We start from the raw sequence: 18,789 nt of genomic DNA, 5'->3' as shown, positions 1-18,789 counted from the left end.
TTTTAATCAACAAATATCTGGTTAAAGTCATTTAATCCAAACGAATGCAGTGTGAAAATCACCACCATGAGACTAACAATAAAATATGAATAAAATAAGAAGCAAGAGACAAGCATCAGTAAGTTTTGTGCTTTTATTAGTAGAGTTTCATTTTTTCCCCAAAGCGTCCCTGAGTACAAGCAATACAAAAACCTGTCTGTTCATATCTGGTGTGGTGGTTTCTTTAAACATTAACACATTTCTGTTTGGCTTTTGAACACACACACACACACACACACACGCACACACACACACACATAAAGACTTACAAAAGTTATTTGGCATGTACGAAAAATCTAAGAGGTTTATTTGAAAGGCTGGTGCTAGGCTAACAAAATAACTAAACAACAGTAGCATCTCATGCTAAGATAGCTCTGGGATAACAAACTGGAACAGGATAAACATGTAAGATTGATAAATGAGTGGGTAATCTGAAAATAAATAATGGTCTTCAATTTTAACAGCAGAGGGTATGGTTTCATTAAATATCTCAAAAATATTGGTATATGTCTGCATCTATTTAATGTAATAGAAATTAATTCTCTTTAAATATTTTAAACCATTTTTCAGTGCAAATTCAAAAACAAGAACCACACACACACATTTTGTATGCTCAGTCTTTAAAGCTGATGAACTGAAATTACCCTTATGTGGAGCACCTGCCTCTTGAACCACAACGAAAGACTGAAACCCCAAACTGGATGGTTCAGGAGGAACTGAGGGGCTTGCATAAGGGCACTTTAAGTTCCAGGATTAAAAATATAAAGCATACAACTGTTTAAATTTTAACCTTAACATTCACCAGGTTACCAGTGACCCGTCTAAGGTTAGGATGCAATTAACATGCCCTTCAAATTACGGGGCCTCATTGAATATATGATAATACATCTGAAAGGCAAATTTGTCTTGTTTCTGGAAATTAGCCTATTTAGCATGTGGCTAAAACCAAACCAAACACAGCCCTAACCCTATAGAACACCAAGTTATATTAACTTAAAAAGTAAATGCATTAAGAATGAGACCATGATCACGTACAATAATTATTGGAGAAAAGCGCCAAAAAAGGATGTCTTGATCAGGTTGTAGCCATCTATGACTTTCACGCTCAAAAATTCTCCATCTAACCGGTCAAAAAGCTGCCCCACAAACAAGGTCTGGTAGTCTTTTGCCTGACACTTGACACTCTCCCAGGCATCCAGTTCTGTAGTGACTTTACCGTATGCTTCACTCCAACGGTGCAGCTGTATATGGAATTTCTGGAATTCAGAACCTTTCACATCATCATTACAGCTTAAAGTAAACCTCAGGTAGATGAAGTAGATACCAGTCATGGGAATCACAATGGCATTCTTCTCTTTGTTGTAGTTCATTTTTCCCAGTATAGGAGCCCACGTGATGTAAGATCCATTAGTCTTGCCGGTAGACTCTGCAAGAGAGGATATCAGCCTGTGAGTCACTGGATCACTCACATCCTGAGATCCTTTTTTAACTTATTGTATATGTATTCTTTTTGTTTCTCTTAAAAGGGTGCTCTTTTCGCTTGCGCTAAAAGGGTTTGCATACAATTTTCGTTGTTCTTGACAATAAAGATTCTGATTCTGACGAAACAGCACAACCTTTTCTATTGTGTTTCTATTTGTTTTAGCTGCCTCTGAGCCCGGAGGCTCGTCTAACCTTTAAGTACATTCCAGCTTTTCATGCTGCAGATTTTCAAGTATTTATGCACAGCTGGATTGTCCCCCTCAATCTATAGCTATAATTCTATAATCTATAACTGTGTGCAATTAAGGATTTGTTCATATCCCTCTGAGAGCTCTTTAATACCTCACACAGTTACATATAAACACATGGAAAGCACAACATAGATGGTGTAAACTAACATGAGACACTTACGGAGATGAATTTTCTGTGTTTCCGCTTGCCTTTGAACAGTTTCTGCATGTGGAACTAGACAGAAGAAGAGAGAAACTGAAATGAGTTGTTTTCCCTTGTTAAAATATCTTGGAGAAAGTGTTTGCATAAAGCAAACACAAGCGTGAGTGTGTTCTTTCAGGTACAGTATGGGAGATTAGCCAAAAAGACTGGAGAACAGAGCAGCTTGAAATACATGTATTCCCAGTAACAACACATATAATTAAAAATAGAGTAAAAGACATGACATACCTTCAGGGCACCCTCTCTCTTGCTTTGAGTAGGCTGGAGTTTGGTCTTCTGCACTCTGTGAATAAAGGAGAATTAACTTTAATAAAACCTTGAGTCGTGTAGAGCTTTGCAGTCATTGATGGTCTGTTTTTAAAAATTTGTATTCACGCAAAAATTTGAAAACTTATGTCCAGCAACACAAAATTCATTAAACTATGTTGACTTGTAAGAAAAAGAGCCCACAGCAGGCTTGTGCTCGTAAAAATAACTTTAACTGGCGGACATGTGTTTAACACTACAGTTAAAAACAGTAATAAAAATCAGCAACACACTGTTGTTGGAGCAAAACCTGCGTAACTGTCTGCTAAGAAGCTGAAATACTAGAAACTCAAATGCAGGGAGCACAAGAATCACAGGAATGTTGCTCAGAGGGATCGGGCGCAAATCAAAACAATCAGCTCTCGTGTTTTCAGTGATACCAGCCAGTACAGTTTCCTTACTATTAAAATAAAATCTGTCATGAAGTGCGCACACACGGCAATCAATAATATAGTACCACAAAATACAATACCACAATCTGGGCACATCTATCAGTGTCTGTATGAGTCGACTTTATCAGACAAGTTAGACAGCGTAATCTGTCCTAAATGCGTTTATGATTTAAGTGCAATGCAAAAAGGTTTGATAGAATTGCAGTCAACATTCCTGCTAAGGTAAGTCTGTCACATCACTGCTTCAGACAGACTAAAGCTCTCCAAGGAAAAAACAACTCACCCCGTCTCTGCTGGATCCAGATTTTCCATGCTGCCCTAAATTAGCACACGTGCTGTAAACAAACAGTGCAGTACAGCCGAGCAGAAGGAGCAGAGTGATTAGCCGGAGCCTCGCCTCCTGCCTCTTCATGTCCCGGCAGTGATTGATGAGGATCAGCACAGACTCGTCTGAGCTCACATTTATCAAAGCATCCCCACAGGCAGCCCCAGCAGGTACGGTGGGTCCCATCACTTTCTGTCCCATAATGTCTTCAACAGGAGAGACTGGTCTGGGAATAAAGCTGCTTCTGACTGATACATGCACACACTCTTATAGCAGCTAAACGCCTACACCAAAAAAAACTGGAATTACCTCATCTGTCCCTTCGTGCAGACAGGAAGGGAGAGGAGAGAGAGTGAGGAGGAGCATACACCACTTCCCACACTGACCCACGTTCACTAGACTAGAGTCCGGTTATAATGTGTCATGTGTTGCTCTTTACATTCAGCTTGTTTCCTCATCTGATTCCAACAAGTCAAAAGATTTTTTTCACAGTTATGACTCAGGCTGTGGTGCTAAAGAAGAGTCTCTGTTTACCTAGACATGTAGTCGTAAAAGAAAAAAGTCTGCCAATGGCTTTTTTAAAGGCTTGAATTCATTCCAGTCCTTTACCTACTCAAGTTTTCTGTTTATCTGTGGTTTAACAGACGTCTAAATGATACATAACTATCAGATCTTAAAGAGATTAAACCGGATTAAAAAGTGAAAGTTTATTGCATCACATCTAAAACAGATGTTTGTTTGTTTGTTTGTTTTATCTCATCTACAGTACAGGGTAGGGTTGCTCCTTTGTGTATACTTGCTTGCCTAATTGAAACATGAAAATGATGCCAAAATAAATCTATATGATTTAATGGAAAAGGTAATGCCTTCTAATCTATGAAAAAACGAACCATAAACCCAACAAGTGGTTAAAAACTCACAAATGATAAGTTGTTTTTTCAGGGTTTTGCAAAGACTTTATGCATTCTATGTTATCAGACAGATAAATAACACAGAGACATCAAGATTAAAAAGGCTTACATTTCAAATGTCAAAGTCTAGATCACCCCATTTTGAAATTGCACACACAGACCTTTGCCTTACTTTAAAAAAAAGAAAAATTCAAACCTAACTGGTTCTGGGTAGAGTTTGGGTTTCAATAGCATCCACTCCTTTTTATGCAGTTTTTTTTTTTTCAACCAAAGTGAAATGCCCAGTTAGAAATGTTTCATCAGAAAATGTTTAATACCAGTGAATTCATTTGTAAGATGACATTAACATAGTATGTTACTAAGAAAACAATAACCTACATGTCTTGCCCATGAGCTGCTGTCACGCAGTTAAATCCGCATTGGGTTGAAAATTGATAAGCTGCTTTTTAAGGCTACTGCAAAGACTGAATACAACCTGATTACACGTCCAAATGATTCATAACTATCTATGCTAAAATGAGTTTCACTTTGGTGCACATAACAAGTGTGGAGGAAAGCCCAGGAGCTAGAATAGGTTGTTTATTAATTGGAAGGGTGATGAGTCAGTCAGCATGAATGTCCTAAGATACTGAGCCCTGGGTTCCCAGATATGTTTGTGTGTGTGTGTTATGCAAAGTGCTCAGGCATTAAATAAAAAGCATTGCATTGATATGTGTGTTGTTTGGTGAATGAGGCTGTTAGTACAAAGCACTTTGAGTGATTATTTAGAAACGTGCTGTAACTACCAGTCCACTGACCACACTATTTCAGAAATGCAAAAAATGCCTTTTTCAAAGCTCTCAACATCGGCTTTGTCATTAGTGACCCTCTTAGGGTTAGGATTTAGTTAGTGTCCACTGCTGTTTATAAAATTTTTGGAACAGCAAGCTGAAAATGTCTTTACAGAATGAAAAATGAAAAAGCAAACTGAGAAAAAAAACATAAAGATGATGCAACAAAAGCCAGTCATAATATGGATCCGTTTCAAATGCTCTCTTGCTGTCTTTTCAGGCTATTTCAGGCTATAAGACTTGAATTCATTGTGATCATCCACTGAGAAGCTTCCTGTTGAATAGATGTCTAACAGGGGTCTAAAGGGCTCCTTACCATCTTTGCTAAAAATGGTTTCAGTTTGATTCAAAAGTTATCTATGAGTCCTCCTAAGTCATTATCTCAGACATCTCATTTGCAGGTTGGTGCATACCTGCCTAAAGATCAAACCACCAACAGGTCGGTTGATTAGTTATATATATTATATATGTATCCCACGGCAATCATATGAACTGTACTTTTGCATTCCACCCATGCGTGGTTTGATCTAGAAGTCAGAGTAATGACACATTTACCCAGGTATTGCCTGAAGGAAGCTGCCTCTCCTGGAAAACACTGTGTTCTGCCACACCCCAAAATTCTTTAGGATTTATTTGTTTTAAAAACTGTGAGGGTAGTGTTTGTGTTCAGTTATTATGCACCTCTAAGGGACTTTTGCTGCTTGTTGTAACTGTTGTAATGCTAATGCTTGAGTTAATATATGACTAACAGAAGCCTAACCCTAGATGTGCTTATGGCCTGGTAGGTGTTAAGAGACTAAATATATCTATGGTACAGGGACTCCTGGGTAGTTTAAGCGTTTTTTTTTTTCACCACAAAACAATATCTAATGGTTTAGTGGTGCAGCTGTGAGACTAAGCTACCTCTGTTTTAAGAAACTCTCTAAAACAAGCATGTCTTTGAGTAAATATGTGAACTTGTCTTTTTTGTTAGGTGTTACTATTAACTGACTGTTAAAATACTCAAATTAGGTTTTTCTGTGGACCTAATCTGGGTTAGTTTGGGAAATTATTAGTTATATATATATATGTGTATATATATATATATATATATATATATATATATATATATATATATGTTTAATATTTTATAATTTTTTTATTTATTAGTCTTGGCTGTTTGGGAGAGATGAGACCTTGTGTTGCAGCATCTGTCATGATATGCCTGTCATATATCAAGATTCACCTTACAGGTGACATAATTTGAAACTTCAAATGTGGACAAGATTAAGAAAAAATGTTCAGTATTATTGTGAAAGGATTCAATTCAATTCAATTTTATTTATATAGCGCCAAATCACAACAAAAGTCGCCTCAAGGCGCTTCATAGGTACAGAGAAAAACCCAACAATCATATGACCCCCTATGAGCAAGCACTTTGGCGACAGTGGGAAGGAAAAACTCCCTTTTAACAGGAAGAAACCTCCGGCAGAACCAGGCTCAGGGAGGGGCGGCCATCTGCTGTGACCGGTTGGGGTGAGAGAAGGAAGACAGGATAAAAGACATGCTGTGGAAGAGAGACAGAGGTTAATAACAGATATGATTCAATGCAGAGAGGTCTGTTAACACATAGTGAGTGAGAAAGGTGACTGGAAAGGAAAAACTCAATGCATCATGGGAATCCCCGGCAGCCTACGTCTATTGCAGCATAACTAAGGGAGGATTCAGAGTCACCTGGTCCAGCCCTAACTATAAGCTTTAGCAAAAAGGAAAGTTTTAAGCCTAATCTTAAAAGTAGAGATAGTGTCTGTCTCCTGAATCCAAACTGGAAGCTGGTTCCACAGAAGAGGGGCCTGAAAACTGAAGGCTCTCCCTCCCATTCTACTTTTAAAGAGACAGGATATTTCTAACTTTAGAGATGTTGCACAAATGGAAGAACGCAGTCTTACATATTTGTTTAATATGTGCGTTGACGGACACGTCCTGGTCAAAAATGACTCCAAGGTTCCTCACAGCATTACTGGAGGCCAAGGTAATGCCATCCAGAGTAAGAATCTGGTTAGATACCAAGATTTTCAGGGCCGAGTACAATAACCTCAGTTTTATCTGAATTAAGAAGCAGAAAGTTAGCTGCCATCCAGGTCTTTATGTCTTTAAGACATTCCTGCAGTTTAACTAATTGGTGTGTTATGTGGCTTCATGAATAGATGTGTCATCTGCATAGCAGTGAAAATGTATGCTCTGTCTTCTAATGATGCTGCCTAGGGGAAGCATGTATAATGTAAACAGAATTGGTCCTAGCACTGAACCCTGTGGAACTCCATAATTAACCTCAGTGTGTGAAGAGGACTCTCCAGTTACATGTACAAATTGGAGCCTATTAGATAGATATGATACAAACCACTGCAGTGCAGTACCTGTAATACCTACAGCATGTTCTAATCGCGCTAATGGGATATTATGATCGACAGTATCGAACACTGCACTGAGGTCTAGCAGGACAAGCACAGAGATGAGTCCACTATCAGAGGCCATAAGAAGATCATTTGTAACCTTCACTAAAGCTGTTTCTGTGCTGTGATGAGCTCTGAAACCTGACTGAAACAAATAAGCCATTCCTCTGCAGATGATCTGTTAGCTGTTTGACAACTACTCTTTCAAGGATTTTTTTATATGAAAGGAAGGTTGGAGATTGGCCTATAATTAGCTAAGACTGCTGGGTCTAGAGATGGATTTTTGAGTAGAGGTTTAACTACAGCCAACTTGAAGGCCTGTGGTACATAGCCGATTATTAGAGATAGGTTGATCAGATTTAAGATCGAAGAATTAATTAATGGCAGGACTTCTTTGAGCAGTTTTGTAGGAATGGGGTCTAAAAGACACGTTGATGGTTTGGAGGAAGTAATTATTCAAGTTAACTCAGAAAGATCAATTGGAGAAAAAGAGTCTAACTTAACATCAATGGTACTAAGAGTAGCTGTAGATAATATTACATCTGTGGGATGATTATTGGTAATTTTGTCTCTAATGATAAAAATTTTATTTGTGAAGAAGTTCATGAAGTCATTACTAGTTAACGTTAAAGGGATGGTTGGCTCAACAGTGCTCTGACTTTTTGTCAGCCTGGCTACAGTGCTGAAGACAAACCTGGGGTTGTTCTTATTTTCTTCAATCAGTGACAAATAGTAAGATGTTCTGGCTTTGCGGAGGGCTTTCTTATAAAGCAGCAAACTATTTCTCCAGGCTAAATGATGATCCTCTAAATTTGTGACACGCCATTTCCTCTCTAGCTTACGACGAGTTATCTGCTTTAGGCTACGTGTTTGAGAATTATACCACTGAGTCAGGTACTTCTGATTTGAGACCTTAGTTTTCACAGGAGCTACAGTATCCAGAGTCATATGTAGTGAGGAGGTAAAATTATTAACAAGATAATCGACCTCTGTTGTAGTGATGGGTCGTTCGCGAACGAAATGGCTCTTAGAGCCGACTCTTTGAAGTGAACGACGCGAGCCGGCTCCTTATTGGGAGCCGTGAGGTTTTTTTTTTCTTTCTCTCACCCTCTCTCTCGCCCTTTTTCCGCTAAACTCCGCACGCGCGGCCTGTACTTTGCGCTGGGCAGAGGGGGGAGGAGCGTTAGTTACACTCGCAGTAGCACAGGAACAGAGCCAGAGAGAAAAAGAGCCAGGGACAACAACGTCACATTAGAAAGGTATAGTAATCATCTACTATTTTCAGTTGCAGATGATAAAGAATTCAGAAATCATGCAGGCCCATATGACAGAGAATGTGCATCTTCTTTTTGTTTTAATATTTTAATTTATATTTAATTGTGTTGTGGTTTGCAGGGTTTTGTGTTGTTTCACGTTAAATTTGTTTAAAAGGAAAAAGCTGAAAATTTAAGTAGTTAAGAGTTTAAAATGTAAATAGTTGTTTTTTGTATTATATGATTTATTTATTACATTTTATGTGGAGTGAATAAATAAAGTATATTTATGGTGGCCCTTAGAGACAAAGCACGTACAAACTCCAAAACACGTAAAAACTCAGAAGCACGTACAAACTCAGAATCACGTACAAAAGACAACAGAAGTGCTCCAGGATGCTAGGGCGCAGTGTTGAGCTTTTGTTAGCTAGTGGCTACACAAGCCAGGAAGTATCAACAACTGGATTTGGTGTGTGGTAGTAACAGGTAAATGAACTTTTTTTAAAAATTATTTGAATAAATATGAGTGCTTGTCTATAAATACACTAACAATACACACATGCTTTCAATTGTGTAATTTAAGTGATGTGAGTAGCTCTGTTTTGGAAGTTCAGTTAACGCTAGAAATGTGTTTTGGAGTTTGTACGTGCTTTTTGGAGTTTGTATATGCTTTAGAGTTTGTACGTGCTTTGTCTCTAGGGGCCATATATAAACATATATAAATAAAACCACTTTTTTTTACATTAGTAATTCCTTTTGTGCATAATTTTATGTTATTGTTAATGATAAATTAATTAAAGCAACAAAACAACCTGAAGAGCCGGTTCGGAGCCGAAAGAGCTGGCTCTTTTTAGTGAGCCGAGCCGAAAGAGCCGGATCTCTAAAAAGAGCCGGAAATCCCATCACTACTCTGTTGGGGTAGCGTTCAGATAGCTGCTCTGCTCTGTGTTGGTACAGGGCATTGAAGATGATAACAGTGGGTGGATTATATTCTTAAACTTAGTTACAGCGCTTTCAGAAAGACATCTACTTTGATAAAGTCTACTCTCCACTGCTGTGTAATCAATTATTGTAAATGTAAATGTTATCAGGAAATGATCAGACAGGAGAGGGTTTTCAGGAAACACTGTTAAATGTTCAGTTTCTATGCCATATGTTAAAACAAGATCTAGAGTGTGATTAAAGTGGTGGGTGGGTTCTTTACATTTTGAGAGAAGCCAATTGAGTCTAATAACAGATTAAATGCCATGTTGAGGCTGTCATTTTAGCATCTACATGGATGTTAAAATTACCCACAATAATTATTTTATCTGAGCTGAGCACTAAATCAGATAAAAAGTCTGAGAAATCAGAGAGAAACTCTGTGTAAGGCCCAGGTGGACGATATATGATAACAAGTAAGACTGGTTTCTGAGTTTTACAGCTGGGGTGGACAAGGCTAAGCATCAGGCTTTCAAATGAATTAAAAGTCTGTCTTGGTCTTTCATTAATTAATAGGCTGGTGTGAAAAATTGCTGCCACACCACCCCTTGGCCTGCGCTTCGAGGTTTCTGGTAGTTAGAATGACTAGGGGGTGTTGATTCATTTACACTAACATAATCATCCTGCTGCAACCAGGTTTCTGTAAGGCAGAGTAAATCGATTTGTTGATCAATTATTAAGTCATGTACTAACAGAGACTTGGAGGAGAGAGACCTAATATTTAATAATCCACATTTCACTGTTTTACTCTTTGGTTCAGATGCGGATACTGTATTGTTCTTTCTTTGTGATTTATTATGTTTAAGTTGTTTATTGCTGGTTTTTAGTTTGTTTTTTGTCTGTTTGGGAGCTGACACAGTCTCAATGGAGATGGGTTTTTTGGGGGGTAGCAGGAGGAGAGAAGCTGCGGAGAGGCGTGTAAGACTGGAACTCTGCTTCCTGGTCCCAACTCTGGATAGTCATATTTTGGGGGGTTTAATAAATTTGTCCATATTTCTAGAAATGAGAGCTGCTCCATCCAAAGTGGGATGGATGCCGTCTCTCCTAACAAGACCAGGTTTCCTCCAGAAGGTTTGCCAATTATCTATGAAGCCCACATCATTTCTGGGACACCACTCAGACAGCCAGCAATTTAAGGAGAACATGCGGCTAAACATGTCACTCCTGGTCTGATTGGGGAGGGGACCAGAGAAAACTACAGAGTCCAACATTGTTTTGGCAAAGTTACACACCGATTCAATATTGATTTTAGTGACCTCCGATTGGCGTAACCGGGTGTCATTACTGCCGACGTGAATTATGATTTTACTGAATTTACGTTTACCCTTAGCCAGCAGTTTTAAATTTCCTTCAATGTCGCCTGGTCTGGAAGACAATTGACTATGGTTGCCGGCGTCTCTAGCTTCACATGTCTGAGAACAGAATCGCCAATTACCAGAGTTTGACCCCCGGCGGGTGTGTCGCCGAGTGGGGAAAAACGGTTAGACACATGAACAGGTTGGTCGGTGTACCTGGGGCTTCTGTTTAGGACTATGCTTCCTCCTCACCGTCACCCAGCCATCCTCTTTCCCCAGCTGCTTGGGGTCTGCCGGGGAACAGCTAGCGGGGCCTACGCTATCTTCGGCTGCACCAGCTACAGGGGCCTGGCTAGCTACAGGTGAATGAAGGGTGCGAAGCAGAGTCTCCAATTCAGTAATCCTGGCCTCCAGAGCTGCAAATATGCTACATTTGTTACAGATATCATTACTGCTAAAGGAGGCCGAGTAGCTAAACATCTGACACAATGAGCAGGAAAGTGCAGGAGGGACAGGTGAAGTAGCCATAGTGCTAACGAGTCGGCTACGAGCTAAGCTAAGCTAGCGAAACAGTACAGCGACAGTGAGTGAATACTTTGGCTATAAATTAGGTAGTGAGTACACAGAAAGTGTGCTTCGGATGACGCATGTGAAGATTATACTATCTTTATTATTCTAGTTTTTAATTAAATTGCTAAGCAGATAAGCTACTCAGAAACACCACTGTGTTTGAGCAGGAACAGGAAGTGATACTCTACCGCAGAGCGAGCGAACACCAAGTGGAGAGGATAGAGTGCCACTAGCTCCCACAAAATACCTCCCTGCCTAAGAAAAGCACTGAACTAGATTACTCTAAGGGTGCTTTCATACCTGCAGTGATGAGTCAGTTGAAATTGAACTCGGGATTGTTTTCTGTCTTGGTGCAGTTGGTTAGTGCAGGTGTGAACAGAGTACTCTCACTCAATTATAGACCAAAACAACCGCCCTGAGACCCTTTGGAGGTGATAGTCTTGGTGCATTTCCAAATGAACTCCACAGTGCTTTGTTTATGGTGTGAATGTGATCTGAGCCCGATCTGAACCAACTACCAGGTGTGCTTTGCAAGTTCAAGCTAAACAACATCCCGCGGCCACGTATGCTTTTTTTCCCCTTGGATGCCGGTAAAGTACTATAGATGTGCAAAGGTCTGCAGTGCTAGCAACTAGCTGTGCAATGAACGTAAACTCACTTCTCTAACAGTCCAGAACACAGCACCTTCTTCCTGTGTTTCCTTTTGTTGCTGCTGCCCCACACACAGACTGAATATTATCACGTGGCTTGTAGTGTCGGATTTCCGTTTTCCTTGGATTTTTCTTCTCTCTGCGAAAAGAAACCAAACCCCAGGGAAAAGCTACAAGTTTATAAACTCATCAACTGACAGTAAACAACCTATAGGCATGAATCTTACAGTTCCGAACAGCACCCAAAAGGAAGATAGGGCCAGTAGGGAAGTAACTTGAGTACATTTACCGATGTACACATTTAATGTACTTTCCAATAATGTATTTTCGTAGTATTTCTATGTAGTCTTACTTTGTCATTTTACTCTACCATATTTTGGATGCAAATATTTTAATTTGCACTCCATTAGTAATTTTAAAGCCTTACTTTCTTATTATTTTGCACATAAATTGCCTTTTATAGATCAAGCTAGCTAGCAAAATATATATAAAAATATCGAATGCTAAAACATTATAGAGGGAGACTGTACATATTAACAAATCATGAATGCTATCTGTAGATAATTTAATTATGTAATTATATTAAAGGGTAACTGGACCAGGGGTAAAGAGTATGTTTGGGGCATGTGAGTGTGTGTACAGTGTCCATCTCTGTTTGTCTCCATGTTGGGTAAGTGGCAAGTATTTGTATATGTGTGCATGAGGCTGGGAATGCATGTTTGTGTCTGCGTGTGTCTGTTTGTCTGTGTTTATATGTATGTTTATATTCTCAGTCACTGGGGTTCGGCGCTCAGGTATGTACCAGCTAATTCCCAGTGGCTGCTTGCCAGGGCCTCGGTCGAGCCCCTTCCGGTGAGTGGGGGGCCCTCGGGCCTCAGGCCCCTGGGCCTGGGTCTTGGACCCCTTGGGTCCCCTGTGGCTTCTGCATCATAGCCAGTGTTGGGACGGTTAATTTTAAAATGTATTCCACTACAGATTACAGAATACATGCCCCAAAATGTATTTTGTAACGTATTACGTTATGTTACTCAGTGAGAGTAACGTATTCTGAATACTTTGGATTACTTAATATATTATCATGCTTTTTACAACTACATGAATGTACTATTGCTGTGTGATTTATTACTATTAGAGAAGGTCCGAACCATAGTAAAGAAACCTCTGGCTAATACGTCAGGTTTCGTGTCGGGTTCGTAGCCGAAAAATAGCTTTACTTTGTTGTCTGGGTCAAGTTTGAGACAGAGCTTATTGTTTCAGAGGAAAACACGAACACGGTGTACAGTTGGGTCTTAATAGCTTACTTACAACTGGGCTCGTCAGGCACTCGTCTTGGCTGCAGTGGTTATTTTTATATTTACATGCTTTTTCCACTCTCCTTTTTCTCCCTCCTCACGCTCACAGACACATAACGGCTATGGCAGTCCATTCTCCCTGCAGCACGGACTACACTGCCCATGAGGCTACTTTAGGGCTATGCCTGTAGCATCCTGCCTATTAGTTTAGCACAACAACAACAACAACAAAAAGGCGCTCTCTCACCCAGGAAACACACAGTCACAGAGAGAGAGCGTCACCCTGTAACCATGGCAACCGTAACACTGCCGCCTGGAACAACAGAACATAGCTGTCAAACAAAACCCAAACAGTCCTGACCCACGACAAAATGAAACAGGAAAATACTGCCGTGTAATCCATTTATTTCAACAAAGTAACTGTATTCTAAATACCACCTTTTTAAATGGTAACTGTAACGGAATATTTAGTATTTTAAATACGTAACGGCGGTACATGTATTCCATTACTCCCCAACACTGATCATGGCTGTTGGGTGACCCCACAGCTGGGGCTCTCCTCAGCTCTTTCTAGGAGGGTGGCGCAGCTGCTCCTCTGATGGTCGTCCTTTGGCTCTTGCACTCTGGGTGCCTCTGGATGTCTGGGGTCTGAATCTCCTTCATGCCTACTTCATGCCCGGGAGGACATGGTTATGGTAAATGGTAAATGGACTTGTTCTTATATAGCGCTTTTCTACTCTGTCTGAGCACTCAAAGCGCTTTATACAACTAAGGCTACATCCACACGTACCCGGGTATTTTTGAAAACGCAGATTTTTCTATGCGTTTGCACCTTTCGTCCACACGTAAACGGCGTTTTCGGTCACTGAAAACGGAGAATTTCTACAATACTGTTACTGTTAAGTGTACTCTCTGCAGTGTTTAAATGCTTACATATACACACACAGTTACTGTCCCTCCACACATACGACTCAGTTCTGCTTCTATGCCCCAGCTTTGTTTACTTTTTCCCACCGAGGCTTCTAGACTTCTGATTGGCCAACATTTCTGCACGGTTAGGAATATATCGCCACCTGTTGCTTTGGTATGTTCCTAGCAGCGTTTTCCTTCATTTCTGCCTTTACGTGTGGACGGGATTATTTTTTAAAACGAAAACGGAAAATCTCAGTTTTCAAAAATACCCGTGTACGTAGCCTAATTCATTCACCCAATCACACCAGCACTTTTTTCTGACCTAAGTGCTAAGTAGTCTACCATTCACACACATTCATACTCCGATGGATGCATCAGAGATGCGTCTTGCCCAAGGATATTTAGCATGCAGCTAACCTAGGATCGAACCTAGGATCAAACCACCGAACTTCTGGTTAGTGGCTGACCTGCTCTACCACCTGAGCTACAGCCACCCCACTCGCCACTGCCTCTACCAGTCCTTGAGGGCCGCTATCCTGAAACGTTTGCATGTATCCCTGTTGCAGCACACCTGTATAAAATTAGTAGGTCATCAGCAAGAGTATAGAACTTGACTGCATGCTGAAGTGGTAACCCCTAACCCTACTCAAGTAAACTTAAGTAAATGTAAGTGTTTGGAAAAATGTACTTCTAAAAGTACTTTTATTGCAACATGTTCATTCACTCATGAGCTGCTGTAACATGAATCAAATGGCTGAATTGCCACCTTATAGTTGTAAACGTTGGGCATCTTTCTTGGCCTTCAGACAAAAATTCTGATTGCTAAACAACCAAACAGGAAAAAAAACAAAACAAAACAAAGAAAATTATTTAATTATATTTAAATTTTGCATGTTGTTTACTATTAAACTGCTTAAAAAGAATTATACCTTTTATTTAATTTACAAATCTGCTTAAAGTCATGTGCAGCCATGTGTAGCACCACAGTTCCAGTGTTTTGGTGCCAATTTTCTACACCAATTTATATTTCTAATTAAGACACACTTCTTTTTAGTCTCCCCCTTTCTAGTCTATTTTGAAAAAGTTTAGTGCCCTAAGACACTTATGCATGCAACCTGAAAAAGGTGGGGTTTGAACCACCAGCCTTCCAATAAGCAGGCAACCAGCTCTACCTGATCTTATGTCAATGAAAACCTAAAAAGAAAACATTACTTGGAATTAATGACTCACCAGTATTTCACAGATCCTTAGGATGAGAACACTTGATGAAAACATGGAACAATAGGAGTTAATAATCATGTCCTGATTGTCAGGTCTGCATTTAAAAGTCATCATCATCAAATACACGTAAACATGTTTATGGCCTGTCACATAAAGTATTACATTCATTTGAATGAACTAATCTGTTTCTCCTTCAAAGCTATTTCTCTTTTTTTTTACAAAGCGTGATGTTCTGCAGCTTCAGAATGCAGGGTAATTCCTTTGGTTCTGCCCCCATTTATCATCACTTTATCACTATCACCTTATCACTTTATTACTTTATTTACAGAGGTTATGACTCATTACTACACATACTGTAGTTTCACAGTACAATGAATGGTTGTTTGGCCCACACAAGACTAAATCTTTATCACTTGGAAAGTTGCAGGTAGGAATGGGTACCGGGGTTCTGACATAAACGGTAGTAACCAGACCGAAAAGCAGCGCACATTTCGGTGCTTTATTTCGGTGCTTTTTTTTCCTGAGCTGTGATGCACTTTAGATTCTAGCCAATCATTTTACGTTTCCGAGGATAGTAGGCGGGTCCAGGTACGTACGTTCTTTTAGAGCAGAGCTACAGATTAAAAATGCCCAAGGCGAAGCGGTCAAAAGTCTGGCTGTACTTCACAGCAAAATATGCAAACTCAGCAGCCTGCAACAAGTGCTTTAAGCTGATACTGTGATACTGTCAAAGGAGGTAACACCTCAAATCTGATGAAACACCTGGCGACGCATAGCGTTTTTTTTTTAAAAGCCAAGAAATGCGCCGTATTTGATAGCTTGCTGCGAGACCTCACACCGTGCACATCTACTGCGGGTGGGTTGCCTGTTATCGGACCCGGAGTTAGCAACATCCCCCAAAAACCCGAAGAGGAGAGTCCTGGCCCCTAGCCCTGCCAGTGTAGCAGAAATGATGACGGATGATGATGGCAGCAGCAGCCGTTCTTCTCTGGGTGAGTAGCTTAATGTTGTTCGTGTGTAATTTACGTTGAGTAGGCTAACCACGTTATTAAATTAATGCATGTAAGGTGAACTAGCAAACATCATCATAGCTACATGCGGCTGTCTTCTTGTTTGATGGCAGATACTCCCTTCACCCTGGCCAAAAAGGCTAAAATGACCAAAGAAAAAGTGGAAAACAGTTAAACATGAGAGGTTTTTGGACAAAGTTTGTGTTTTCTCCATTGTTTAAGCACTGCTTCCAGCCAAGAGTGATACCATATATGCCCCATAGCTGCAGAAAAGGCTACCATCGTAATCTTTTTACAAAAAAACAGGTGAACATGAGAGGTTTTTGGACCAATTTTGTGTTCTCCATTCTTTAAGCACCGGTTTGAGCACCGTTTAAGCACCGTTTCAAAAGTACTGGTTTGGCACCGGTATCGGATAAAACCTAAACGATATCCATCCCTAGTTGCAGGTTTTACTTGCTGAGTTTTAAAACCTTGAAATTTGTTTGTATTTTTGCAGTTTGAGTAAACTGAATTTGAGTTGATCTCCTCCTCTGAAATAAGGACTGTGGTTAGCATAACACTCATTAGAAAAGACCCCACTCATCGAATTCTGAAGCTTTAACGTGTCACAAAAAAGGCTAATATGAGACCTTTAATATCACAGAAGCTGCATGCAAACCATCACAATGACACAAGAGCTTAAAGCCCCACTTTACTTTTGAAGCCCTACACTAGTGATGGGTCGTTCGCGAACGAAATGGCTCTTAGAGCCGGCTCTTTGACGTGAACGATGCGAGCCGGCTCCTTATCGCGAGCCGTCACATGGGTTTTTTTTTTCTCCCTTCTCTCACCCTCTCTCTCTCTCTCTCTCGCACTTTTTTTCCGCTTCACTCTGCACGTGAGCCTTGTGCTTTACGCTGGGCAGAGGGGGGAGGGGCGGTAGTTACACTCAGTAGCACAGGAACAGAGCCAGAAGGAGAGAGAGAGAAAGAGAGCCAGGGACAACAACGTCACATTAGAAAGGTATAGTAATCATCCACAACTGTTTTCAGTAGTGGAAGATAAAGGATTCAGAAAGTTTATTCATGCAGGTCCATATGACAGAGAATATGCATGTTCTTTTTGTTTTCATATTATAATTTATATTTGATTGTGTTGTGGTTTGCAGTGTTTTGTGTTGTTTTCACTTTAAATTTGTAAAAGGAAAAAGCTGAAAATTTAAATAGTTAAAAGTTGAAATGTGAATAGTTGATTTTTGTATTATATGATTTATTTATTACATTTTATGTGGAGTGAATAAATAAAAGTATATATATATATATATATATTTTTTTTTTTTGTGTGTCCCATTTGGATCTTTGGCCATCAGAATTGTTGTCTTAAGGCCAAGAAAGATGCCAAGCGGATTTATTTTACCAAGTGGATCATCATGGCCTTGCCATATTGGTCCATTTGATTGACCTTCATTATAATTATGAATTTATTTTATTTTCAGTTGCTACAAACGGGACAGACATGACTGGGGGATAGGACAGGGAGAGAGAATGAAAGAAAGAGAGGGAGAGAGAGAAAACCAAAGGGGAGAAGAGACTGTGAGAAGGGGGGGGAAGAAAGAAAAACAAACAAACAAAAAAAACAAAACACCTGGGTCACCTGTATGGAGAAAAAAAAAAAGAAGAGAAAGCAAACAACAAAGAGCAACATAATAAAAAAAACGGCACCATCACAATAAACTAGCTAGCAGTAGATATCAGTAGATACTAAATAATAAACGATATTGTGCAGCACGCAAGATAGACAGCGCACAATGTGCTTTGAGGCAGCAGCCAAGAAAGGTGTAGTCCGCGTCTGTGAATACCCGTGTGTACACCTGTGTGCATACCTGTGTGGATCAGCATGCTTGCATTCCAAAGGTTTCTCCATGTAACGATCTGCTAGGGAGTGTGGGGAGCCACAGCCCCGTCCTCCAGGGCATGAAGCAGGTATGGAGGAGATCAAAACTCCAGACATCCAGAGGCCCCCAGAACACAAGAGACCAAGGAAGACCAACAGAGGGGCAGCCGCGCCACTGTCCCAGTAAGAGCTGAGGAGAGTCCCAGATGAGGGCTCACTCAGCAGCCGCGGAGCAGAAGCCAGGGGGAGTTGCAGTGACGCGCCCGTGAGCTCCGCCGGCAGCCAGCTGTGCCTGAGTGACCGAGCCCCAGGCCGAGAGGCCGGGGGCACCCCACCTCCGAAGTGGCCCGAGCGAGCCCCAGGCTCCAGGCCCCGATAAGCGGCCGCCAAGGAGTGAGCCGGTGTGTACCCGGACGCCCACCCCCAGACACAAAGAACCACCAATGCACTGACACCTGAGGGAGTCCGCCACTGGCAGGGGAAGTGGTGGTGGGTGGAGATAGGCCTCCAAACCTTGGAGGGCCTGAGATGTCCCCAGAGAGGTGGCGTCTGATACCCAA

At 40.6% G+C, this 18,789-nt stretch overlaps 1 protein-coding gene across 1 annotated transcript; it reads right to left on the bottom strand.

Moving 5' to 3' along the window:
* Positions 1-118: 118 nt before the first annotated feature.
* LOC120714512 lies at positions 119-3,349 on the bottom strand. Its single transcript, XM_040000773.1, has 4 exons — positions 2,956-3,349; positions 2,203-2,257; positions 1,933-1,986; positions 119-1,465 (listed from the first exon to the last, which is right to left on the bottom strand). The coding sequence occupies exons 1-4, from the start codon at positions 3,196-3,198 to the stop codon at positions 1,080-1,082; spliced, it is 738 nt and encodes a 245-aa protein (XP_039856707.1). The 5' UTR covers positions 3,199-3,349; the 3' UTR covers positions 119-1,079.
* Between the last annotated feature and the right edge of the window lie 15,440 nt (positions 3,350-18,789).

Source organism: Simochromis diagramma, unplaced genomic scaffold (assembly GCF_900408965.1).
Source record: "Simochromis diagramma unplaced genomic scaffold, fSimDia1.1 OVJJ01000596.1, whole genome shotgun sequence".
NCBI classification, from domain to species: domain Eukaryota; kingdom Metazoa; phylum Chordata; class Actinopteri; order Cichliformes; family Cichlidae; genus Simochromis; species Simochromis diagramma.
This window is presented reverse-complemented; position numbering and strand designations above follow the sequence as displayed.

Coding starts and splice junctions, on each gene's coding strand:
- LOC120714512 (XM_040000773.1), bottom strand. CDS start 3,198: ATGGGACAGAAAGTGATGGGACCCACCGTACCTGCTGGGGCTGCCTGT. Junction 2,258..2,955: donor CTGGATCCAGCAGAGACGGG/GTGAGTTGTTTT, acceptor CTTTATTCACAG/AGTGCAGAAGACCAAACTCC. Junction 1,987..2,202: donor AGAGAGAGGGTGCCCTGAAG/GTATGTCATGTC, acceptor TCTTCTGTCTAG/TTCCACATGCAGAAACTGTT.